This window comes from Heloderma suspectum, chromosome 1, assembly GCF_057233095.1.
Source record: "Heloderma suspectum isolate Gila_16-S chromosome 1, 16-S_ref, whole genome shotgun sequence".
NCBI classification, from domain to species: Eukaryota; Metazoa; Chordata; class Lepidosauria; order Squamata; family Helodermatidae; genus Heloderma; species Heloderma suspectum.
Genome location: NC_139458.1, coordinates 191208316 through 191235053, shown reverse-complemented (window position 1 = coordinate 191235053; position 26738 = coordinate 191208316). Strand labels below are relative to the sequence as shown.

The following is a 26738-nucleotide window of genomic DNA, read 5'->3' as shown; positions in this document are numbered from 1 at the left end:
ACAGTGACAGGATGAGAATATGCAGTAAGTGATGCGTTTCCCACTTGTGGTTTGGTGATAGAGGGAATAACCTCTTCCTGCTAATCAGTTATTGCTCTTCCGCTGTAAGCTACCAGCGGAATTGCAGCTGACTAGTCTACACTATTGGGGATAGTGCTTCCAGACAGAAGGCTCCTAGCAATAAGAATCAGAAGGCTTTGTGCAGTTGTTTCATCTTTTCATAATTAATGTATCATTTGTGGTAAGAGAAAAGATGGAAGAAGTGATAGGAAAACACAGGAGGAAGGATTAACAGTGGAAGGCGACCCATGTCTGGACTTTGCCCCCCCCCCCCATAACATTCCATGAATGAAACCGGGTGATGGCAGCATAAAAGCCTCATCTGGAAGCACCCATAAAGTACACTGAAAAATACTAAATAAGCTATAGCTCTCTTGCTCATTATATATTTTCAGTTTGGCCTTGTTACCTATGAACCAGTTTTTCTATATCTAGCCCAAAGCACATGGGCCCAAAAGAAACCTTCTCAGTAAAACTCCAAAGAAGGGGGAAATAAGAGCATAGGGTTGGGGGGGGGGAGCTGTTTTGTTTTGTTGTTGTTGTTTTGTAGACGTGGGTTTTCAGTTTTCCTAGTTTGAGAGATTGAAGACTGCAAAAGTTGGTGTTATCTAAAGCTCGGGCTCAGTTTCTGCAAATTTCAAGCACTGCTATTCTGTTTCATAATCACCAGTGCTCCAAGAAATACAGCTCAAGCTGATCATTCAATGAGACTGCAATCTGATATTCACTTACCTGGGAGTAGCTCCCATTTACCTCAATGGGGCTTACTTTTGAGTAGACACATAGATGACTGTACTGCACAGCTCCCTCCAAGGAAGAAGGAATAGGTGGGAGAGAAGGAGTTGCATGTCTTTATAATCTCTCCCCACCCCACTTTCCCCTGCAACATGAATGCCAACAATATGGTATATTTGTTTGACATTAAGCAATTACATGGTATAACAGTCAAATAAATTAAATTTACATGTGCCATAAACAGGGCCAGAGAATAAATGGTTTATTTTTCATTCTAGACAAAAGACAGGGAAATGTGCATAAAGATTGATTAAGGTTTTCAAAGTGTTCCGTTTGTAACAATTTGATCCTAGATCCAAAGTACTGGATAAAGCAGTATCTGTAAAATACTCTAGAGTAATAAAGCATGACATATTCCTCCTCTCCCCCCTCAATTCAGGCTATTTTTGATCGGAATAGGAAAGATGAACTGCCACGATTGCAGCTGGAATGGATTGATAGCATCTGCATGCCACTCTATCAGGTAATTTTACATATTGCTGCTGCAGCGCTAGAAGAAGACTGGCTGGTCCTGCTTCTCTGCAGAAGGGAGAAGAGTGATATTACGTAAGAGCTTTGCAGAGGGTGTCAATCTTTGGATATGTGCAGCCTGTTATGGACCCTACTCATTTCACTCCTCTCAGGGAGCATAAAGTACACAGGGCAGAGAAAGAGGCTAAGGCACTTGTAATGAAGTGAAATTGTAAGCCTATTAGGTCAAAATCAGTATTATCTGTCAATAAGGAAGAGAAATAAAATAACCAAATGATCCTTCCCGGGTCCTGTTAATTGACACATTCCATGATTTTCAGATTTTTTGCATATGTTGACCTGGTTTCCACATAACACTAACCCATGGTTTATTTAACCTTTGGTTTGTTGTCCTACCTAGACTTTGGGTAGGCCTACACAATGATTGTGTAGGCCTCAGGCCATAGAATTCTGTCAGCTGTTTCAGCCCCTCATAACCCTCCAATGTGTTCAATACAATTCTGAACTGTAATAAAGAAGACTTCAGATTAGTGATGATGAAAGGAAGGAAGCTGGAGTTATATGTACACCACTGTAATCGCAGTAAAATAAAAATACATCAGAGGGTAAAAGCCTGGGGTGGGGGGGAGCAATTTGCCTGGCACCTAAAAGATATTGTATTAGCATAGGTGCCAGGTGAGACCTTCATGGAAAGAGTTCCATAAGTTCCCTAGTCAAGTGTGGCCCACCTCACCTCAGGGGCAGGGCCTCTGAATAAGATCTTAGAGTGCAGACAGGTTGACACGGGAAAAGATGTTTCCTCAAGTAAGAAGATCCTAATTATCCTAATTCTAATTATGAATTACAATAATCCAGATCCTAATTATTAATTACAATAATTATTGTACTGTTATGTGTTTACGTATTTTATGCATTTCTTAGGCACATTTCAAGACTACAGTCCTCCTAAGGTAGCTTACAATATAATATTTATCCTTTATTCTCATACATAAATTTATAGACTTCAGATTTTGAGTGGACTGAGGAGTTGGCATGCTTGTTAATTGTACAGAGAAATCCAAGTTAAATGTAATCAACTGGCAAACTTTACAAAGTTGACAGCTTCAAATCAAGTAACTGTTTGCCATTCAGTATCATTCATGTAACAAATATTTCCTCTTATTATTTAAAACGAATTCCCATTCTGAATAAGGAAGACATTAGAAAAAAATTAAGAACGGATTAATTAAGACAAGCAATGCCTGTTAAGCCAGAGGTTTTGGTTTGTGGGAGCCAGCATTTTTAAACGGGAAGGGCAAGAGAATTGTCTAAGGAGGGCAAAGAATTATCAGTGCAGTCTCTGTGTGGGGGGCTGGATATGAACACACAGAGCACTACTCAGTTCCGCCCTAGCAGGAGTTCTCTGGGGAACAGAGGCACATCTGAATGCGTCTCCCACCCCCCCTGCTCACGCTGCGCAACTATTACCCTGCTGCTCAGCATCTTCTCTCTTTTTTTAAGGCATTGTCAAAACTTGAACTTAATGTCATACCAGCCTAAGGGGTAAACAGAAAATTTGATGTCACAGTCTCACACTGAGTGAGATGCTCCCTGGAATATAAAGCTGAGTTTTAATTTCCAGTACAGCCATTGCGTCAATGATGCGTGGAGACATTGTAAATCCTGTTTATACATGGGTAAGAACTCCAAGTTAGGGCTTCATGCTCTACAAATACCTCCGGTTCTGGGCTTCTTCCCCTCCCCACCCCCTACAAATTCCTTTTTGAATGGTAATCAATTGCCGAGATCACACAACGTAGAATGTAATGGTTATGGCAGAAGGGTATGTCGTGCTTGTGCAGAATTTGGCTTCCTCCTTCCTTTCCCTCCCTCCCTCCCTCCCTCAACAGACGCAGAGAAATGCTTGCATACTTATGAGCCTGCTGACAGACCTCATTCCACGTCGTCTGCTGTTCTACTTTTTGACACCAGTCATGCTTACCTTTTAGGCCTTATCTACCCGGTGAAGACGGCACCACAGGTTGCAAGAAAAAAACAAAGTGGCCACCAAAACTGGCATCCCTGTGTTGCCTTCTTCCCGTCCCCCAGGGACACACAGGAGCTTCCATAATGCCAGTATACATTTCCTAGATTTTTCAGGAATGCCAAACAAGATGTGATGTTAATTGTGCGAATGCAATTAACATGCATTTTAAAAAATGTGAATAGAAGCTTTAGGGGAGCCTGAGCAGCATCAGGGTGACCAGGTGTCCTCTTTTAGAGAGGACACTCCTCTATTTGAAGCTCTGCCAGAGGACTGTCCTCTATTTTGAAGGTATCTTCTATCTGAAGGGCTGTCCTGTCCAAGTTTAGTTTAAAGACAAAGTACCATAAGAGAAGGGAGAGTGTGGAAGGGCCTTGAAGTGGCCCATCAACACTTAACACCTCGCCGGCAGACTGATCAGGCACACAGGTCACGTGGTACCAGTCTTCCATAGTATGGTGACATGTACTTATTTTATTTAAATTAGAATAATTATTTCTAAATTTACATCTATAGGTATAGATTACATATGCAACTTTTATGCAAATAAGTGTCCCTTTTTTATGATGCATTTCCTTTTGGGGGGCAATTCATAAGTAGCCACCTATGGTGGGGAGATAGAGTTTAACCTTTCCCCTGTGCCATAGTCCTGATGAATTCCCATTGCTCCATTGGCATCAATGGAGGCTTGACTCCAAATGTAAATAACAGCCTGAATGTGGGGAAGGAGATTTTTGTCAAGACTGTGGCAGAGGGGAAGGGTTAAACTCTCACCACCCTTTGAGGTCTCGATGCTGCTCACATTCCCCCATGACAACTATTAAACATTTTTAAAACATGCATGTCAACTCTTTCCATGCAATTAACATCACATCTAGTTTGGCCCTATGACTCAGAGCTGATGTAAGCATATCTTGTGAGCTAAATCAGCATTGACCATACATTAAGGGCAGAGCCGCACATTTTAAAATTCATGAGTCTGCCACCATAAATAGCATCTGTCTATCAAGTTCTCCTGCTCTGTAATGTGTTGCAAAACTTCCCTGGACTCCTGATGTGATCATGTTGATGTGGGTCAGGAAATACATGATGTAATGATGTCAGGAGACGGGGAAGGTTAAAGAGAGGGAGAATGACACATGGCTTTATTATGCTTATAGGAGAAACTCATATTGTAATTTTTAAAAAAAACTAGTTGGTCCTATTTATCTGCCTGTAAAAGATATATGTATATGTATACGTATATGTATACGTATACGTATATGTATATGTATTATGATTAGTTTAATCTGAGTTGCTCCTAATGTATACATTCTGGTCAGTCTTTTTTCTCATATCTTTTTTGTGAAGAGGCGCACAAACTGGGTGTTTATTTCTGCTAAATTGTGTTGCTTTTGAAATGTGTTCTTTGCAGTTTTTTTAAAAAAGAATTACTGGGCTGAAGCTGTAAACCTATGCACACCTACTTGGAATTAAGTCCATAGCATTGAGTTGAACCTACCTCTGACTAAAAACCATACTTAGGCCTCTGTTACAAAAAAGTGAGGCAGCTAAAAATAAAATGCTTTCATATCTGTGTTACTGTCTTGCAATAATTATTTTACGTACATTTGCGTTTTAACATTATTATAACAATATTTTTGTATTTTATTTCCATCCAATCTCACTGCTTACATTCTCTCTCTCTCTCTCTCTCTCTCTCTCTCTCTCTCTCCATCCATGTATATACACCTACCAACTTAGAATAACACTTCATGCATCTAAAGTGGACTCCAGTCCATGAAAGAGCATGCCATAATAAATTTGTTAGTCTATAAGGTGCCACAAGTCACATCTAACAAGTATTGCTTTAAATTCATCATTTGGTTCATAGGTTTTCTGATAGGATTGGAAAATGTGTGTAACTGGAAGAGTCACTAAACATTAATATTTTTAAAAAATATGCTCCAGTATATTATACTCCAAAATGTTAAATTCTATACATGGGGACTATGGTATTATCTCCCACTTTCAATATTTATTTATTTATTTATTTATTTTATTCTGAGCTTATTTTGTGTTGTCGTTGCCTTCATTTGCTAAAAGGGTCTGCTATTTATAGTAGATAGGATTTGCTTCTGCTTTATAAGACTTGAGAATGTCTGTGTGGATTTTTTGTGTGTGTGTGGTCTTAAACCATGAGTATATAAGAGATGGATATTGTGTCTCTCCATGATCTTTCTTCTAGAATATAAAGCCAACTAGGTAGAAGAAGGTGCTAGATCAGTGAGTTAATATACTTCCCAACCAAGATGTTCACTGACCAACCCAAGTCTGAGGGTATCCCTACACCAGCCTAAAATCTTGCATTTAAAACAGGGCTTTCTGCTTCTGTTTTAAATGCAGGATCACAACTGTCTCCCTTTACACCTGCTTCCTTTCCCCGCTCCCCTTCCTTCCTCCTCCTCCCGGTATCTGATTCTTCCATTATCTTTCATTGATCTCACACCTCCTCTTGCCGCTTTCCTCTTTTCACGGAGGGAACTCTAGCGGAACACAAAGGGGTAATTTGATAGCTCATTATCTGCGATCTATTTAAATATGGAACAAAGGGCATTTAGTGCAGGAGACGCCCTGGAGGGTCATGGCAGGGTCACGGCCTCACGTAAAGAGCTTGTAAACTTCCGTGAAGGAGCAATCTCAGTTGCAGGATAAAAGCTCTGTGTGGAGGAGCCCTGAGAATCTGGGTCAGTGATATACAGTTGCAAGCAAGATGGGGAGGCCACAAATTGCATCGGAGAAGCAGTGTGTGGAATGGGGTGCTTATCCTTTCCGCCATCTGCCTCTTTTCTCCTACAACACTCTTCCCAGTGACTTGTCCCTGTGATGAAGTAAACATGTGTCAAGTCCCAGATTGGTGGGGGGAGGGGTTGCAGGGGGAAGTGGTAAGTAGGGGAAAGGGTTAAGCACCCTGTCCCACTGCTTGTCTATAGCAAATCATGCCTGAACAATACACATTTAGGTGGTGTGTTTGTGGATGCTTCCAGACAGAGGGCTCTTACCGCTAACAGTCAGAAGGTATTTGCAGCTATTCCGTCTTTTTCTCCTTAACAGACTTTCTGCGGTAAGAAAAGACGGAAGAAGCAGTGGGAAAACATTGGGGGGTTAGAAGTGGAAGACAGTGTCATCTGGACTGCCCATAAAATTCTGTGAATGAGGCAGGGCAATGGCACGATAAAAGCCTCATCTGGGAGCACCCTGGGTTTGCATATAGCCAAAGGGTATCTTTATAGCGTTTTTATTTCCCCCAGCTCAATTAGTAGAACCAACTGGTTCATATACAAGTCATGGGAGGCTTCCTGTGAGGAAAACAGAGAACTCCACAAGAATTGGAAGATTCCATTTAAACAAAAGAAGCTGAGAGAATCCCGACCTATTCTCACGGCATTGTTAAGCAGAGATGGCAACCTCTGGACATGGAAGAATACCCAGGTCAGAGGCCAAACACTCTGCCCCTGTCTGCATAAGGATATAAGCATTGAGTCCGTGATGGTTGACAGCAGCTGCTTCAAATGTAAGGGATCTATTTTTTCATGGGAGGCAAGTCCAGAGCTTCTTTGGTCCTGCAAATGCTCTGTTCCCTTTTTGGAATCACAGATGGGATGTGCCTTTCAAGCATCTGAAGGAGTCTTCTGAAATCTTTGTAAATGCAATACAAAGGGTAAAGGAATTGGCCGTGCTTCATCCCAGTCCCCAAGGGGCCGGTTACATTTTTCACTATCTGTTTTCTCAGTACGTCATGCATAATAACAGAGGGAAGATAAAGGTCTCTGATAAGGCACTTTATCAAATATCATATATTTGGAACACAAAAAGAAGTGCATGGATAATGGTCTCAGCCACTGGCAAAAACATTTTGATGTCCTGTCTAGCTTTTCATCATTAAGCAACAGAGAATGTGCAACCCCATAATTGTTGGGTGATGCCTACAAAACACTGTAATTCTAACTAATTTATTCAGAATATGCCCAATGAAAAGCAGAAGGCTTGGGGCAGTAACTGTACTGCTGTGAACCAAACAGACGCAGATAACATACTACAGCAAACATTTTTTTCTTTTTTTGCTTTTAGTTTTGCCTGCAAAGATTTTCCTTGGACCCTGAATTCTAATTATATTTTTCTCCCCTCCATAATCACGTGTGCTAAATTGTTCAACATCTGCAGAAGCAGGAGGTAGCGTACCTTGACAAACAAGGAACAGAGTGACACATTTAAGCATGGAAACACCCTGTGCGACACACAAGTCTAATTCACTGCATGTAATTGTGGAGAACAACCACTGTGAAGCAACAGCTAATTGAAGTTTTGCAGAGCATCTCTACCTAACAAAAGGCATGTGTGATAATTTCATGTGATTACCTACATCACCCTTCACCAACCTGGTCCCTCCAGATGTGTTGCAGTCCAACTCATCTGGAGGGCACCAGGTTGGGGAAGGTTGATCCACATATAGTTTGGTAGCAGAAATGCTGTCTGTTCAAGAAGTGTCGCTTTTGCATTGGCCTTCAGTCTTTCAGAGAAAAAGAATGGATATTACCATGATTTATATCAGGGATTCTAAACCATTCCTTATAGAGAGCCTCTGTAATTCTGTTGCTTAACTCCTCCGAGTTAATTAGCAGAACTAGAATTGGAAGGAAAGTACTGAAAGTATTGGAAGGAGAACAGACAAAGGGTCAAGTTGGTTCTATCCCACATGTACAAGCTTTCAGGAAAACATTTCCTTAAAGAGTGGCACACGCTGGAACAAGTACTCTATTGATTGGGTTCTTGCTCACTTATGTCCTAGTTTTAACTAAGGCCTAGTTCTCAGGGCCAAACCAGATGATATGCTGGAGATCTGTGATAGGATCTCCCATAGGGTTTTACTTTTTTAGTTCAAGGCAACTGGAGGGGGACTGAATTGGATTGGGGGGTAGCACCAGGGAAGGGGGTATTTCATCCTTTCCTCTGCGCCATTTTCCTGATCTAAATCCCACCCAAGCTCCTACCTATTGCTTGGGGGAAAGCATACAGGCATAATCCAAGTACAAGCTTCTGGTGCAGTAGTGGGAGCAGCTGAACTTTTCAAATTGTTCCCTTTGGTACAGTTTGGTACAGTTCCTCTAATTCAGTGGAGGAAACCGGTTTACACATGTCCTCCTTTTCCCCATGTAACACCTCTTTCATAGAATCATAGGGTCGGAATGAGCCTACAAGACCATCGAGTCCAACCCCCTGCTCAGTGCAGGAAGCCTGATTCCCAGGCGGAATTCCCAGGTCTCCCATCCAAGTACTAACCAGGGCTGATCCAGCTTAGATTCTGAGATCAGATGAGATTAGGCACATCCAGCCCTTTCCACTGAAATCAATTAAAATATCCATGAGCACAACATATCTTTATGCATATCTAAACTGCAAAACATTTGTGGGGATAGGATGAATTGTAGGTACTCTTTGATTGTATCAGATGTTCAACACAGCACTGGCATCTGGTGAAAGACTCGGCATGAGTGTGTATGTGTAACTCGGGACAGGTGCAGGAGAAGTATGATTACACCTCCATCAGTTGCCCTTATTATTTTAGGGTACCTAGAGCCTTCACAGTCCCTTTGGTTAAGGAGTGAAAGCAGAGACAGTACAGTTGCTTTGATGTTATTTAGCAAAATGGTAGCATGACTACTCAACCAAACAACTAGGGTTGAGTCAATAAGGACCACCAGTTTGCAGCTTTGTTTGCAGGCTGTGAAGATAGATTCTTACACACATGCACACACACACGCACGCACACACAGTTTCACTAATACATCAGGAGGTCCCCATGAGGATGGATGAATTTTGCCCATTGTATTGGGACAGGAAGTACGTCGCTGGGGTCCCTCTAGGCAATTGGGGATGCTTCCTTATCTTCTGGTGTTGTTCTGCAGGCAGCATGAGTGGTAAGATAAAGAAAGCCAGCTAGTTGTCTATGCAATCTGGGGACACTTCTTGTTCTTTCCAGTGCTGGACAATAGGGAAGATTCCCTAGGCAACACAGGCTGTCGCATAGTACTGGAAGACAGGGAAGCGTTCCAGACTCTCCCTGTCTTCTGGTGCTGTGTTGCAAGCACAGCACAGAAAGAACAAAACAAGTGGATTAGCAGCAGAGATCATTGTAGCTGCAAAGCTTATAAACAACCATCAAATTAAAAGATATATTTGGGGAGATTTTTGTTTTTGGTAGGGTAATGCATGCCCATGACCCTTCAGTTTCACCCCCAGTTTGTTCAATCTTGATACTTTAGCTCAGACTTAAAATCGAAACTATGGGTAGTATCCAACTGTGCCCAGTACTAGTGTTAATGATGTTGCACTAGTGTAAAGCAATGCTTGCACAACTTAACTACTGCTTGCCGAGGCAGCAGGAAAAAATTGCAATTTGACACCAATATTCGGCAGCAAATTGCTGCTTTTTCCCATTGGCCTAGCAAGCACTCATTACATTGCACAAGCATTGGTTCATGCTAGTGCAACATCATTAGCGCTAGCACTGGAGCACAGTTGGATACTACCCTATGAAGAAATTATCAAACTATCAGAGGCTGGAATGATGTGGCAGGATAATATATAGTCCACTTGTAGAAAAGGATGAATGGGTGAAAGACTAGAGGCAGTTCTTCACTATCCATAAGGAAGAACTCAGCTCTTTGGCCAGTGGCGTGCTTTCCAAACAATGCAACAACAGAATTAACTGAGCAGTACATCAAAAAGGATTGAGAGAAAAAGGCAGCCATAGACTAGAACCTGAGGAAATGGACTGAGAAGCTGGAAAATGTGTTTGAAAAGATGGCCAATAAAAAAACCTTAGATTTAAAAAAAAAAACACCAGAAAATAACAAAACTTGCAGCAAATCTGAAAGAAGATTAATGGATAATTTAACAGCTACTCAAGTTCCAAGAAAGACAAAGAACAAAAAATATTGCATCAGAAAAGGGCTAGGAATGATGATGGATGGGATGCTTCCAGTAAGTGTTCCAAGAACCACAACCTACATCTGGCTGGCAAATTCCCAGCTGAGAGTAAATCTAAAGAACTAACTAAGGATAAGAGACTGATATGGACTGAAGAGATTTTCAAAATCTATTTAATATCAAGGCAGCAAGTATTGATTGTTGTGTGGAAGAAATGCTGAAAGTAAATGGCTAGCATCCTCTTGTGTTTTGCACAGCTCTCTTAGGGCATCTCTGCACCAACCTAACATCCTGCATTTAAAACAGGGCTTTCTGCTTCCATTTTAAATGCAGGATCACAACAACTCCCCTTTTCACGTGCTTCCTTTCCCCTCACCGCTTCCCCCTCCTTCTCCACATATCTGAGCCTTCCATTATCATTCATTGATCTCGCTCCTCTTCTTGCCTCTTTTCTCTTTTCACGGAGGGAACTCAAGCGGAACTAATTTGATAGCTCATTATCTGCGATCTATTTAAAACGGACTGGGGGGCATTTAATGCAGGAGATGCTTTGAATGATCACGGCGTCTTGTAAAGAGCCTGCAAATTTCCGTGAAGGAGACATCTCAATCGCGGAATAAAAGCTCCGTGTGAAGGAGCCCTTAGGCTCCTTCACACTGGGACTCGGGGCAAATTGCAGCAGAAGCAAATTGAAGTTGGTGGTTCAAAGGCTACTCTGAAGTAAATGGTATAAAGATTGTAGCCTATATTTATATCTGAAGCAGTTGTTCCTCTTTACAGAGAAGATTACTATTTGTACATTTGAAGTATTTTTTACCCCATTCTTTAGCTGAAAAGGCTGCCAGAGTAGCTTACAAAGATCAGTAGTAAACCAGTATCTATCTGCCTTCAGGGACACAATCTAAAAGAGTGACCTGAAACAGAAAGAAAAACGGGTGGGGAAAGAGGAGCAAAAAAGCCATCTCAGGCATAAGTTCTTACAGTCGCAGTTCTTATTAATGACCAGCCAGGATGCAAACCATTTCAGGTAGTCTGAACTGAATGGCTGCTGCTAGGTGTCATTTCCACGGGGGCGGGGGTCAAAGGCAGCTAGCAGAGGTGATGGAATAGTCCTTTTTTCTCCCTCTCCTCTGCAGCCTGATGGAATGGCCATTATGAAATCAATCAGGTTCTCTATCTTAATGAAGTTTTCAAGGACCTGTGGGATATTTGTTTTGCTCACAGACATGGCACCTCATTATTTGGGTGTATATTTCAACAGAAGCTCCAGCTCTTGACTCCTTAGTAATGTAACTTTTAGCAACAGGGAATTCGCTTGCTTGGACTCCAACTCATTTGGGTCTCATTCATGTAACTGGTCATACAACCCAAATTACTTTTTTCCCCTCTTCAAAATAGTACAGCAGCACTTGCAGAATTTGTCTTGTTGTTGAGGGTTTCCCTCCCTTTTTCATAGTGCATGCAGAGACAAAGAAGAGAGGAGGGATAAGCAAGAGGTGGAGAAGCTGGCTTACCACTCACTGCATAAGAACATGATGACTGCTTTTGCTAGATCATAACAAGAATCCACCTAGTCCAGAACTACTCCATCAGCAGCCAACCAAATATGCCTGCCTAAACTGCCTCACCAGAACCTGAAGCACCCCACCATAACCCAATAGCAGTCTCTGGGATGTGTGTGGAAAAGATCTCTCTCTCTCTCTCTCTCTCTCTCTCTCTCTCTCTCTCAGCATACCCTGCTTCAAGAAATGGTCAAAAACCAAAATTTTCCTCTTAGTTCCCCAAAGTGAGAGCAATATGAATATGCCTCAAGGTGTTTTCAGTCAAACGTTTCCAGGACATACGATTGCCAGTACTAAATGGCAGCAGTGTTTTTCATCTCAGTTTTAATTGTTCAAAATCAGTAGTGTCTTCTGTTTTTCCTTGTCAGGATTCATATTCACACTTCTGAAATGGAAGTTTTGGGAAGAGTGATTCTGAGCTGGGAAAAGACTGAAAGGGAAAGGATTAAGTCCCTTCCTCACTCTGACTCACAACCTGCCCAGGCTAATTTTAGTTGAGTGTTTTTCAAAACCCAGGAATTTATCCAATGAAGCCCAGTTGGGATCTTTATATACCAAGAAGGTTCCACTGACTGCCAGAGCAAGTGGTTACAAGGAATTTAAAGGGACAGTGCTCTGAATTGGCACTAATCTTAAACGACCTCAGATTGTACCTTTGGCCTACTCCAGTGGGGGCTGTTAGGAAAGCAAACCACTTGGGGTGGGGGGTTGCTTTTAACTCCTCAACTTGAAGGTCTGAAATCTATGTGCAGAGATGTATTTATTATAGTGCTGGCACACCTATGCAGTGCACAGTGATCACAGCCTGATCTCTCTGTTACCATTCTTTCACATTTCTGCATGTTTCTGTGGAGTGTCTGTTTGCCTCAAGCAAAGCAAAAAGATTGAAGACCTCATCATACTGTCAGGTTATCCCGTAAGCAGACATAGTGTGTGAGTGAATGGGTTTTGGTGCTATTCCACCATCAAAGAAAAAACAAGAGGAGTGTATGCAGGTCTGAATGAAGCAAGAGAGGTGTATGGACACAGTAATCAGTACAGCAGGACAACAGAAATTAGAACAGTGGCACATGTGCTGAAGTGCAACAACTGGAATAGAAAATGTTGGTGTTCATTGTCAGGTGATACTTCTTAATTTCCTCCAAGCACAGTGGGAGCGAGTCTGGCCTTAATTAGGATTGGCCACCATTGATACTATGAATTGTGCGTGTTAGGTGATTATCTACAAAGAAGATCATCTCGAAACACTCTTAGTGATCCCAAATTCGAAATATTAGTTCAGCAAAGCCTTCAGTCAATTAGCCTGGGCAAGTTGTGAGTCAGACTGAGGAAGGGACTTAATCCTTTCCCTTTCAGTCTTTTCCCAGCTCAGAATCACTCTTCCCAAAACTTCCATTTCAGAAGTGTGCATATGAAACCTGACAAGGAAAAACAGAAGACACTACTGATTTTGAACAATTAAAACTGAGATGAAAAACACTGTTGCCGTTTAGTACTAGCAATTGTATGTCCTGGAAACGTTTGACTGAAAACACCTTGAGGCATATTCATATTGCTCTCACTTTGGGGAACTAAGAGGAAAATTTTGGTTTTTGTCCATTTCTTGAAGCAGGGTATGCTGAGAGAGAGAGAGAGAGAGATCTTTTCCACACACATCTTTTGTTCCAAAACTGAAATCGAGGGACAGAATGAAACTCTACAAGGATCTCTGTGCTGCTGACAAAAATGGCACTTCTGAGTCAAGTTGACCACTCCCCTCCATAACGTCTAATACAATGTGCTCCCATGTCCTGACATCATTAACCTGATATCAGGGCATGGGATACACCGTACTAGATGCTATAGAACAAGAAGAAGGACACCAGTGCGGTGCTTCTGTTTTGGGTGGCAACTCCAAGGGTCTTGTAACTTAGCTCCACCCTAGGTGTGACCTAGAAGAGTTGTATTAAAAAATGTTTCTGGGTGTTTCCATGGAATAACCTACTCAGCACAACACAAGGTGCAAAACAGCTTTGACTCTATTAACTTATGTGGGAGTGTCACATGCTCACACCTTCTGTCCCTTTTCAGTATCTCTAGTCTCTGGGCCCTCTCTCAATTGCCTATACAGTAACAATGATTAATTAGAACCCAGTAGGTTACTGAGCAGCGTGAACATTGTGGCTTATTGCTTTCTGATATTCTGCTTAGTAATAAAACAGAATTTATATGGTCTTTTTTGCACATACACACTTTACAAGTGTTAGATCTGCAGAAAGACAACCATATGCTGTTATCTTGTCAACGCTCATGAATTAAACAGGTGAGTCAAAGCTGGTCAATATTTGGATGGAAGCCCTGAAGTAGAATCTACATTGCAGTAGGAAGTTCTTGTAATTTACCAGATGAAATACACTGTCCTGTGAACCAGTTTGGAGCTGGTTTTAGGAGACAATGGGAGTTTGATTTATAGAGCTCTAGATCACAGGTGGTCAATACAGTTGGATCAATAGTTTCTAAGACACAGGAAGTAATATGTCCACTTTATGCTGCACTTAGCAGACCTCATCTAGAATACTGTGTCCTGAGCACTGCACTTTAAGGAGAATGTAGACAAATGGAATGGGTTCAGAGGGCAATGAAGGTGGACAGCGATATGGAAAACAAGTCTCATGAGGAAGGAGGAAAGGTTAAAGGAACTGGGTATGTTTAGCCTGAAAAAGAGAAGACTGAGGAGGACATGATGGCACTCTTCAAGTACCTAAAGGGCTGTCACAGGACAAAGGTTTGTTCTCAGTTGCCTCAGAAGGCAGGATTAGATCTAATGAGCTTAAGTCAGTGGTGGGCAGAAGGTAGATCTCCAAATGCTTTGGACTTCAGTTCCTGGCATTCCTGACCATTGGCCATACCGGAAGGGAGTTCTGAGAGTCCAAAACATCTGGAGATATAGGGCTTCTTCACATGGAGCTTTTATCCTGTTGTTGAGATTGCTCACTCACAGATGTTTGCAGGCCTTTTAGATGATGTTGTGAACCTCCAGGGCGTCTCCTGTGCTAAATGACTTTTATTTCATTTTTTAAAAGATCAGAGGTAATGAGCTATCAAATTACCCCGCTTGTGTTCCACTTGAGTTCCCTCCGTGAAAAAGGAAAAGTGGCAAGAAGAGGAGCTGGACCAATGAAACATAAGGGGGGAGAAGGAAGGGGAAGAGGAAGCGCGTGCAAAGGGAGTCCATCGTGATCCTGCATTTAAAATGGAAGCAGAAGTGCCATTTTAAATGCGGGGTTTTAGGCTGGTGTAGAGATTTATTTATTTATTTATTTATTTATTTATTCTATACCGCCCAATAGCCGAAGCTCTCTGGGCGGTTCACAAAAACTAAAACCAAACAACACACAATAAAACAATTTAAAATATATAGAACATTAAAACCACAATATAACAATACAACCACAATAAAACCTAGCAGCAGTACAGGAGTTTAAAATACAGATTTAAAACAGCAAAGATAAAAATTTAGAAAGCTAAAATGCCTGGGAAAATAAAAAGGTCTTCACCTGGCGCTGAAAGGAGTACAATGTAGGCGCCAGGCGAACCTCACTAGGGAGCTCATTCCAGAGCCGGGGTGCCACAACAGAAAAAGCCCTCCTCCTAGTAGCCACCCGCCTCACTTCCTTTGGCAGGGGCTCACGGAGAAGGGCTGCTGATGATGATCTTAAGGTCCGGGCAGGCACATATGGGAGGAGGCGATCCTTCAGGTAACCTGGCCCCAAGCCGTTAAGGGCTTTGAATGTTAACACCAGCACTTTGAATCGGGCCCGGAAATGGACCGGCAGCCAGTGCTGCTGGAAAAGTACTGGCATAATATGAGCTCGCAGGCCAGTCCCTGTTAACAATCTTGCTGCCCTATTTTGGACCAGCTGAAGTTTCCGGACCGTTTTCAAAGGCAGCCCCACGTATAACGCATTGCAGTAATCCAGACAAGAAGTTATCAGAGCATGGATAACTGTAGCTAGGCTATCTCTGTCCAGATAAGGGCGTAGTTGGTATACCAGCCTAAGCTGATAAAAAGTGCTCCGTGCCACTGAGTTCACCTGTGCCTCAAGTGACAGTTCTGGATCCAAGAGCACCCCCAAACTACGAACCTGATCCTTTAGGGGGAGTGCAACCCCCTCCAGAACAGGTTGATTATCACCTAGCCGGGCAGACGAACCACCCACTAACAGTACCTCCGTCTTGTCTGGATTGAGTTTCAGTTTATTGGCCCTCATCCAGTCCATTACCGTGCCGAGGCACTGGTTCAGAACAGCCACTGCCTCACCTGGTTTTGATGAGAAAGAGAGGTAGAGCTGGGTGTCATCCGCATATTGATGGCACCTCAGCCCACACCTCCGGATAACCTCCCCCAGCGGTTTCATGTAGATGTTAAACAGCATGGGGGATAGAATAGAGCCCTGTGGAACCCCATGGCACAATTGCCATGGCACAGAGCAATAATCCCCCAGCACCACCTTCTGGTATCGGCCATCCAAGTAGGAGCGGAACCACTGTAGTGCAGTGCCTCCAACTCCCAACCCAGACAACCTATCCAGAAGGATACCATGGTCGATGGTATCGAAAGCCGCTGAGAGGTCCAGGAGAATCAACAGGGTCGCACTCCCCCTGTCCCTCTCCCGGCAGAGGTCATCCCACAGGGCGACCAAGGCAGTTTCCAGAGATGCTCCTGTTGTCTGTCCACCCATTGCTTAAGTTACGGAAAGTTGCTTTTGGCTGAACTGCAGGAGAAACTTCTTAGCAGTAAGAGCAGTTCGGCATTAGAACTAATTACCTGGGGTAGGGGGTGGGGTGCTCTCCCTCACTAGAGGTCTTCAAGAAGAAGCTGGATTCTCTGTTGGGGATGCTCTAGCTCTGGAGTTACTGCATCAAGTAAGGGGTAGGACTAGATGGCCTCCAAGAACCCCTCCAACTCTATGATTCTAAATGCTGCTTTTGGTACAAATTACTGCTTACACTTCCTGCCCTCCAAATATGAAAGGAGTAACATGTGAGCAGCACCATTTGAACACTGTCCTGGCCTTTTTTGCCTTTACCCCTAATCTTCCACCAAACTAGAAATGTGGGGAAACAAGCAAAGAAAAAGGCATTGCACTTGAACTAGCTTATGTTTTCTTGCTCCTGTTCTTAACCTATCTTTCCAGGCTTCCACTTTGAGGGAAGTGATTGGGAAAAGGCAAACATGACCAAGAAATGCTTTGTAGAAGCAAGATCAATTCCTCTTTGAGAGGGCATATGATTCCATGGATCATCTTGGAGCTGCAAGATCTAGACTCAAGTCCCACCTTTGCCATGGAGTCATAGCTTTGTCTTGAGAAAGTTGCTATATCTCAGGCACAGCCGATTGGAAGTAATAGTGAACTACTTCACACAGTTGCATGAGTGCTATAAAGTACTCTGCAATAACACTGCAAAAGTAGTTGTGAGGATGTGTGTAAGGATTAGAGAACAAGAGAAAAGAAGTATGGATGAGACAGACATTGAATTGGATCTAGATTGAGGACTTCTCCACATGGGGCTTTTCTCCTGCAATTGAGATTGGTTACTCACAGAAGTTTACGGGTCCTTTACATAACATCATCAAGCTCCAGCGCCTTTTCTGTGCTTTCCACACCTTTATTTGAAACAGAGATAATGAGGTAATTAAAAAATGCATGTCCATGTAAAGAGGGAGTTGTGCTATAACAGCAGCAGCATGTAGTGGCTATAAAATGAAACATATAGAACTTGCTGATAAAGGCAACCACCGAAAACAAAAAAAAAAGTGTGTGTGAAGGAGCTGATCTTAATCCCGCCAAGAATCTGGAAGCAGAAGCCCCAGTAAAGTTGCAGGATAAAAAAACTGGTATGGTTGATGTGTATTAGTGTAACCTACTATATTATTATTTTGAGTCAGGAATGTTAAATAAGCTTTGGGACTGTCAATTTCCCATTTTGGTATAATTTTATATGCTTTGTGAGACAACTAAACTTTAATAAGTACTTTTTACACTTTGTATTACAAATTTGTTATTTTATTAAAATGTATTTAATGGTACCTCCATCTTAATCTTACACTTCATACGTTCTCTTAAACTCTTACTTAGAGTAGACCTACTAAAATCAATGGTAAGTCCCAACTAACTTAAGTCCCATTGATTTCAGTGGGGCTGATCTAAGTATGAATAAGTCTAAATCCAATTCAATGACCGTAGACTGAGGACAGACAAAAGGAAGTATTTATTTACACAATTGCATCATTACTTCATGGAAGTTGCTTCACAAGATGTGGGAGCCACTAATTTAGATGGTTTTAAAAAGGAATTGGACAATTTCATAATGGATAGATATATGGTACCTTCCTTTTCAGAGGCAGTATGTGTCTCCATACCTATTGCCAGCTAGTAATCAATGGAGGAGAGTCACAGTTCAGTGGCAGAACATGGAGAAGATCCCAGGTTGTGTCCCTGCCATCTCCAGGTAGGGCTAGGGAAAACTCCTGTTTGAAAAACTGGAGAGCTGCTGCCAGTCAGTGGAGACCAAGGGCGGGCAACCATTTTTCTGTCAAGGGCCACATTCTGTCATAGGTAGTCAGTTGGCGCCTGCATGTCAACAATGGGCAGGGCCAGTGCCAAAAGTGTGTGGGTCACCCCTTTTCTCTTTCTGCCACCTCTTCTTTCCTGCCACCTCCTTTTCTCTCCTTTTTCCTTCCTGCCCAGTGGGCTGCCAGGGAAGGGACAGATCGCTCTTGCCAGAAGTCTGAACTGAGTGCATGCAGAGGGCTTTTGAAATTAAGCAGAGGGCCACATGAAATTAGGCCAGGGTAGGGCCATATGTTGCCCACCCCTGATGTAGACAATACCAGGTCAGATGGACCAGTGATCTGACTTGGTATGAGGCAACTTTCTATGAGGGTTGTCGATTTCACACTTGTGGGCTTCCATCTGTCTGGCCACTGCTGAAATTACAATGCTGGACCAGATGGACCCTTGGTCTGATTCAGTATGATTCTCTTATTTATTTATTTAAATGTATTTTATTTATAAAATTTAGATCCCACCCCTCATCGCGTATGAGCTTGGGATGGATCACAACAATCAAATCTTCTTATCTTCTTGTGGCATCCAATTAGGTTCTCCCGCTTAAGGAACTGCTTCCATCAGCGGAATGGGAAGGGGAGTGCAGCCCATACACATACACCTTCAAAATCTGCTCTGAAGTGTCTGGGGACCCTCCAGAGCTGATTTTCGGGAGGCTGCATGGGGGAGGAGAGGAGGAGAAAGTCCTGTCACACAAATAGACTTTTACTCATGCAGCACTGAATTTCACGCTTAGGTTCCTCTTCCAGAGAGTGGCTTCCCCAACCTTTATCTGGGCCATAACACTAAAGGTTTAAAAATAATCATTTATTTATCTGATCTCACAGTTTATACATTATACCTTTTTCCACACGAGTCCATACTCAAAAGAAGGCCCAGACTGCTTGTGTGGACAATAAATGTACTATGTGAACCATCCCATGTTTCCTTTTTATTAAACAGACATAATCATTAGCAACGTTAAAGGAGTGTAAGAGCTTCACTATTAAACTTTATAATGAATTACAATCAAACATAATGTGCAAATATTAACAACAAAATGCAAGGGTAAAGACTATTTTCCCCTATAAGCTTTTTAATACTAAAACTTTATTGCTGATACTGGCTTACCATTATGTTGTGCATGTGCTGATCAACAGGTGTGGTCAGAAAAAAGAAAATTTTCCAATGGGACAGCAGCAGTCTGCTTAAAAGATCATTAATGTGACTGCATTTCTTCAGTAGCATCCAACATCAGTTAGACTTTGGAGACTGAGCCAGACCAAAACTTGTCACTGTTTATTACAGCAAGGGTTGGGTGCCAACTTCAAGATATAATTTCTTAAGGGACAGAATGAGGTAGAAACAAGTTGCACAAAGGAGCACTAAGAAACTGGCATTCAGCAAAATGGAACATGGTGTGTGGAACAAAGAGCTAAAGGTACAGAACCTCAATTGTACTAAAGCCAAAAGATCTAAGTAGCTCAGAAATAAATTGGTGGAATGATTCAGATATGGACAGGTGCTAAGAAAGTAATTTAGTAAATGTTCAAGGAATCTGCTGGGAGGAAAGAAATGTGCTGCTTTGGAGATAATTTCCCAGAAGCTTCATAAAAGAAAATTGATTACAGGGATTTAATAAGTAAAAGAGAGCCGAAATATATAGTAATCAAATGAGGTTTTAATTACATCCCAGGCAGATATAAAATCCAAATAGTGTACTTTGTATCCAGAAAGTCTGAGAGTAATGCTTTAGTAGCTGAATTATTTTTAAAAGGCTAATTTCCATAGGAATTATAGTAGTATGTTTAATTAAAAGCGTGAATCTGTGTCCCAAAGCCAAAGTCTACTAAATACACAAATAGGGTTTAAATATCAAAGGAACCTCTAAAGAAAGAAGTTTTATACCCTGTACATAAAATCTAGCCTTTGCAGTATTTCTAGTCCAAATGTCGCCTGATTAATGTGCATAACAAACGACAGTGTTTTTTAATTACTCTCTCTATATATTATCACTGTTCTATAGAATTAATTGCCTATACTTTTCTTACAACTGAAAATCAAAGACCGGGGAAAGAACCCCTTCATTTTTTGAACTCAGTTTTAATAACCCTAGGGCAATAATGAAGAATATTTGAAGTTGGCTATTATCCTCATCCTTATTCGTTAATCTGTATATACCTGAGCTGCTAGACCCTTTAATATACATAAAAATGTACAAGATACACACACACACAAAATAAAACACTGTATCCTAGAGAACAAAACATTCGGATTAATCAGTCATATAAAAGTAAAACAAGTACAATTTAAATCCATTCTTTATATACTGAAGAGCTCTGAGTGATAATCTAGCAAGAATCTCGTCAAAATCCAAGGTTGTGCAAGATGACATCTGCATGTGCAACAGGACTTTCCCATCCTCTTCTTGCCCCTGCAGCCTCCCATCCCCCCTCACATCTGTACCAGCAGGTTCCCCAACCCTCTGGGGCAGGTGTGAAGGGCATGTAACAGGCCGTGGGTGGGGGTGGGAATGTCCCCCTGTTCTCCTAATGGAAGCTGTTCCACTGGCAGAGATGGGGAGATTTAATCAGATGCCACTCAGTAGTCCAAACTAATGTGTGAGCTCTGATTACCAAGGCCCTCTCCACAGTTCTTAAACTTTTTCCCATTCCCTCAGTCACCTTAACTTTATTACAGGGTTCAGGTGCTTTGCTGTCAGTGCTGGCCTTCCAGCCTTCTAGTTGCTCTGTCTGTATTAATCACCTTTTTGCTTCTCATTTTGTGGACCAAGGCCATCGTGAAACCACACAGTCAGTTGTGTAAGTTTGCTAAGGCTGCAGTGCTTCTCAGCTGAATGATAACTCATGAAAAGTGCAGAGTACATGAATTTCTGCAGCAGAAAACTCAGTGAGCCCAGCTTAATTGGGCAGTGTCTGATCTGACCTGTGTATCACACTATTATGAAGGTGAACCTTGTGTAAACTTGCCTGAAGTGATGCAGCAGTTCTATAATATATGGTTATCATAATGGGACCTTCAACAACATTTGGTGGTGATTCCTCACCTCCTAAGCAGAAAGCTCTTGTTCAGAGTTCCAGACATCCAGCCATACCCTCGTCCATGATACTCCAGTCCATTCCCCCCCCCGCCCCCGCACAGTTTTGTTTTCTTTTCCAGCTAGCATTGAACATTCCATAGCTACTGATCATGCTCAGTCATCATTGGACTGCTCTTTGGTTTTGCCCCCGAAGGTTTTTTTTCCAAGGTTTTTTTTGTGCTTGTTTAAACTTTATGCTTGTTTAAACTTTGGGGTTTCCCTGTGCATGCTGATATCTCCCTCATGTTTCCCTGTGGCCCCATTTTTACTTCAGTTCTGTTGGCACTCACCACCTGAGTTTGCTATTAGGAGTGATATAAATTTTGAATTACTATAAAAGCCAGTTATTGGGAGTCTTATCACATTCTAGCTTCATATGTCCAAGATATGGAACCCAGGAGGTGGAACTATGCAGACCAAAATAAGCTCAGTTCTTAGCAGACGCGACTCTCCTAGATTAGTAGTTTCATTCTTAGAATTTACTATTATTAAAACTTTGCCGCAAGTAGGCAAAGACCACTTTATTGAAGTGGGCCTTTGCTATGTAAGCAAGTCTGTTAAGCTGGATGCTGTTTTTACTGTGTTGCTGCTGCTGCTGCTTTTAATTGTGTTTTAATGCATTGGCTTATATTTGTATTTATCAGTGATTGTAAGCTTCCTTGAGTGCCATTTTGGGTAGAAAGGCAGGGCACAAATCAAATAAATACATACATATATAAAACTATCTGTAGCACTACTCCATTTGCCACAGAATGTAAGAGGGTGGGGCTTTGGCTATGTCAGCTGCTAGGGCAAAGGCTTGTTATTGGGCCATTGCTCCCCCCCTCCCACCGCCCTTTTCTTTTTATATTTCCTAGAGTCCTAGCTAGAGAGCGGGAACATATGAGGTCACATCATCTGAGAGAAAAGAGGGCCAAATTCCTGCCTATTCAATGTGGTCCAGAGGAATTAATGACATTGATGGCTTAGTGGTTAAGACGCTGAACTGCAGACTGGAAGGTCGGCAGGTCAGCAGTTCGAGACCCGAGTGCTGCATGACGGAGTGAGCTCCTGTCTTCAGTCCCAGTTTCTGCCAACCTAGCAGTTCGAAAGCAAGAAATTGCAAGTAGATAAATAGGTACCGCCTCAGCGGGAAAGGTAACAGCGTTCTGTGCACCTCGGTGTTCAGTCATGCTGGCCACATGACCACGGAAGCTTCTTCGGACAGCGCTGGCTCTTCGGCTTAGAAACGGGGATGAGCACCGCACCCTAGGGTCGGACACGACTGGTTGGGGACACCTTTACCTTTTTTTAAGAGTGATGTCATATGAGCACTGCCCAATAAAAGAACATTGACGCTAGGGATGTGTGAGTTTTGTTGAATTCGTTCTGTCTGAGTTTCATGGATTGTCAGGCACCTTTTGTTCTGTTGTCCACTCATTGACAGAATCAGATTTTTCTAAATTTCCTGAACCTGCGATCATGCACACTTGCACAAATGTATACTTCCAAAAATGCACAAACCCTCCCAAAATGTGCATTTTCACACTTTAGCCTATGGAGGGGAAATGCTCATTTTCAGTCAGGGTTTTTTTTTTCATATTTTTCTACGGCTACATTTACACAGAATTCCAGAAAAGAGAAAACCAATCTGCAAGTCCATGGAATCTATGAGATTTGGGAAAATTCAGTCTGCTGCGGAATCTGCGGGTTGGATTCATAGAAATCTGAACTCATTTGAATCCATTGTGGATTTCTCCAACATCCTTAATTGACACTCATGCAGCCAGTACTCCCACAGAAAAAAAAACTCGGCAGGTCGTCTCTGTTGTTGGCCTTAACAGCGCAATTTGCAGCATCTTTAGCACCACAGGACATAACATTCAGTCATGTGTAGCTTTCTTTGACATGTTCGTCTTTTACAAAATACTACCATGGAGGCTACAGTCTGCAATGGTAGACTGGGTTGCACGGGCAGAGAGATTCTATCAGAGAAAAACCACACACAACTCGGATGTCACATGCAATTTGCCCCTCAGAAAAGCACTGCGGTTGCTGAAGACCAGTAAGCTGTCAACAATAGCAATAATGTTTGAACTGAGTGCCCTTTGCCTGGTCTCATTTTTTTTTTTTTAAGTGGTCTGGAAGAACCCAGTGGCTTCCACTGAGTTATAGATGACAAAATACATCATGACTCACTCTCTGATTGAGGGGGCAATGATCAACATACCCTCCTCAGTCACCCCCAAAGGACCACTTCATTGGCCCCCCAGAGCCATCCCCAGCGGGCTGGCCCTTGACAATGGCAGAGGGCATTCGGTGGGGTTGACTGGAGGGCTGGCCCCACATGGCTGGTCCCGTCCCCGCCGCCATTTTGATTTGCCCGGAATACAATGCCATTGGATGCCCGCTGCTGCTGTGCTGCTCCTTTCAGGCAGGAGGCCGGTGGGAAGCTGGGAAACAGCGGTGGTGGTGGAGCAAATGGCCAACAGCAACACAAGCCATAGCTGGACCACCACCATCACCCCGTCCTCATTTTGAAATACCTGAACTCTAATCGCCAGAACACTTCGGAAGGGGCAAAACCAACCCAGTAGCTCTCCCCACATCCAGCAAGGGTATGTAAAAATGTGTGTACGCTGCTGTACACCATTCACACTTCAAACGGCTGCTGTAGACAACGCTGGTGTAACACCAGAATACTGATGTAGCAAACATACTGGCCACATAAAGTGTGGAGTAGCACACAGACAGCTTTGGCATAGGAAACATTGTCCAGGGATCAGATCTTTTCTGTAGTGGTTAGAATGTCAGGCTAGGACTGGAGAGACCCAGGTTCAAATCCCCACCCAGTCATGAAGCTCATTAAGGGCTTCTCTACACCAGGCTTTTATCCCGCACCCTTACCAGGGCTTCTGCTTCTGGATTCTTTGCAGGAGTAAGATTGGCGCCTTTACATGCTTTTTTCAGGGCTTTCCTTTCTCTGCAAGTTCTATATGTTTCATTATACAGCCACTACATGGTGCTGTGGTGCTGTGATATAGTGAAATCATGCAATTATATGGAGCCGTTGGAGTGCCATGCAGAGAAAATAGTGCATTTTTCTCAATAAGAAAAAAGCCGGGTTAAAGGTTATAAAGCACAGGAGAGGCCCTGAAGGTTGACAGTGTTGTGTAAAGGACCCACAAACTTCCATGAGTGACCAATCACGAGTGCATGATAAAAGCCTCATGCAGAGAACTCCTAAGTGGCCTTTGGCCAGTCACTATCTCTCAGCCTAACCTATCTCACAGGGTTGTTGTGAGAATAAAATGGGAGGAACAATGTATGCCACCTTGAGGCTCTTGGAGGAAAGATGGGATGTAAATAAATTCTAAATTTAAAAAAATTATTTTTCTTTTAGATGAGAAGCTGCTGGTTGGGAAGAAAACTCTGTCTTCTTTAGTTTTACTCATGTTCAGTGTGGATGCATTACATTCCTCTCTTCCCCCGGGAATATCACAGAATGATCTTGTAGCAACTTTCCTTTAGTATTCTGGAATGGTGCACATGAGCAAAATATGACATATCTAATAAAATCTTCCAGAATGGAGCCCAAGGGCAAATTGAACTGAGCAAATATTCAGTATTTTGTTTGGACTGGAATTAACAGCCTGATCGATGATCTGTGATTTCTCCTCTTCTGCTTTCTTCCAGGTTTTAGTGAAAGTGAATGGAAAGCTGAAGCCTATGCTGGAGTCAGTGGTGGCCAACAGAAAAAAGTGGGAGGAACTGCACCAAAAACGACTGTTTTCCCAGGCAACAGCAACATCCTCTTCCTCCTCTTCTTCCAAGTGCTCCATGTCTCTGGAGAACATAAATTAAGTCTGCAAATGCTTCCTGCTGCTAGGATAAGAAGCGTCTGAAAGGCTGGTTAAAGCTTAGTCTCATAATTTCTAAAATAAAAGCAAAACACAAATGCTGTCACGAACGTGCTTGATTTGTATGAAAAGTCTGGCTGGCCGCGGCGGTCTAGCTGTTTCCTGGAAACTCACTTGGTCTGAAGGGAGGACCCGCAATGAGGCTGCGTTGGTTTCTGCAGCTTTGAGCTTGGCGCAGTCAGCTTATTTCAGCTGCTGTTGTGAAAACTGGCAAATGTGGTCACAAAGGATTGACGTAACTGGAGCTCGCAGCTTAGTGAAATTAGTAAAAGAGAGCATGGCTGACATTTAAAAAACAACTGAGGCATCTGCAAGGAGTTGCTGGAAGAAGAAGGAGAGGGAGAATAGTTTGTAATAATAACTAGGGTTTTCACCTTTCCAGCATCTGCTAGTGTGAACCAGTTATACCTGCATTTGTGATGTTTATCCTTTTACCCCTTTTTTCTTCTTTTATTATGCTTGAGTGTTCAGAGAAGCCTGCTTCGTATTCTACAGAAGTTGTGGGAGGTTGTGGGGGTTTTTTTACAACAAAGCTTCATATGATTGATCAGGGCTTTGAGAATTGCCTATCTTTGCTACATTAAGGGTAGGGGGGAATGAATTTTATTACATTGAAAAACACCAACCTGTTCTGGCTTCCTTAAGAATTTCATAATAGCAATGCAATTTGAATTGCTCTGCAGGCGGAAGCTTATATAAAGGTAAAAATTCTTCATGGTACTTCGGGTTCTTTTAGAATTTTGTTTTAAACATTCATTTTTAAAGCTGCTTTGCACACCTAAGAACCAATGGTATTTCATGAAAATTGCATAATAAAAATGAAATCTGTTGCCTTCTGGTAGAGAATTTGCACTATATGATACGAAGATGGCTTTCTACTACATTTTCTGAATCACATTAACTTTGACTTTTACTGTTAAGGATTGGTGTGGCACGAGAGTATGTCATGAAAGCAGCAATGACTACCTCTGCTTTTTCTGGCTGGTTAATTTTTTTTTTTTTTTTTACAACAACATGTTAATACATTGCAGCTGACAGAAGTCAAGTAAAAGTTGCATGTGCTGAGATATGGTGAAGGTTTTTGCATGTGTATGTGAAATTTGAATCACATTTGATAGACATGAAAGTGTAATATATCCATAGACATGTCTATACTGGAAATGAACTCATTTCTATTTAGCACAACATCAGTTTTCCCCAGATTTCTTTCAGTGCTGGCATGACAAGCTACTGGATCTCTGTACCCTAATTAGATTTGGAAATACATGG

At 42.3% G+C, this 26738-nt stretch overlaps 1 protein-coding gene across 3 annotated transcripts in view; it reads left to right on the top strand.

Annotated features, from left to right (window-relative positions):
• The window catches only part of PDE11A (phosphodiesterase 11A), a 255148-nt gene extending 228615 nt beyond the window's left edge, over positions 1-26533 (top strand). For all 3 annotated transcript variants that reach the window (XM_084814457.1, XM_084814447.1, XM_084814442.1), the window contains 2 exons: positions 1235-1318; positions 25246-26533. In XM_084814457.1, the coding sequence (XP_084670583.1) occupies positions 1235-1318; positions 25246-25413 (252 nt within the window). In that variant the 3' untranslated portion in view covers positions 25414-26533. The remainder of the gene's footprint in view (positions 1-1234; positions 1319-25245) is intronic.
• Positions 26534-26738: the final 205 nt, after the last annotated feature.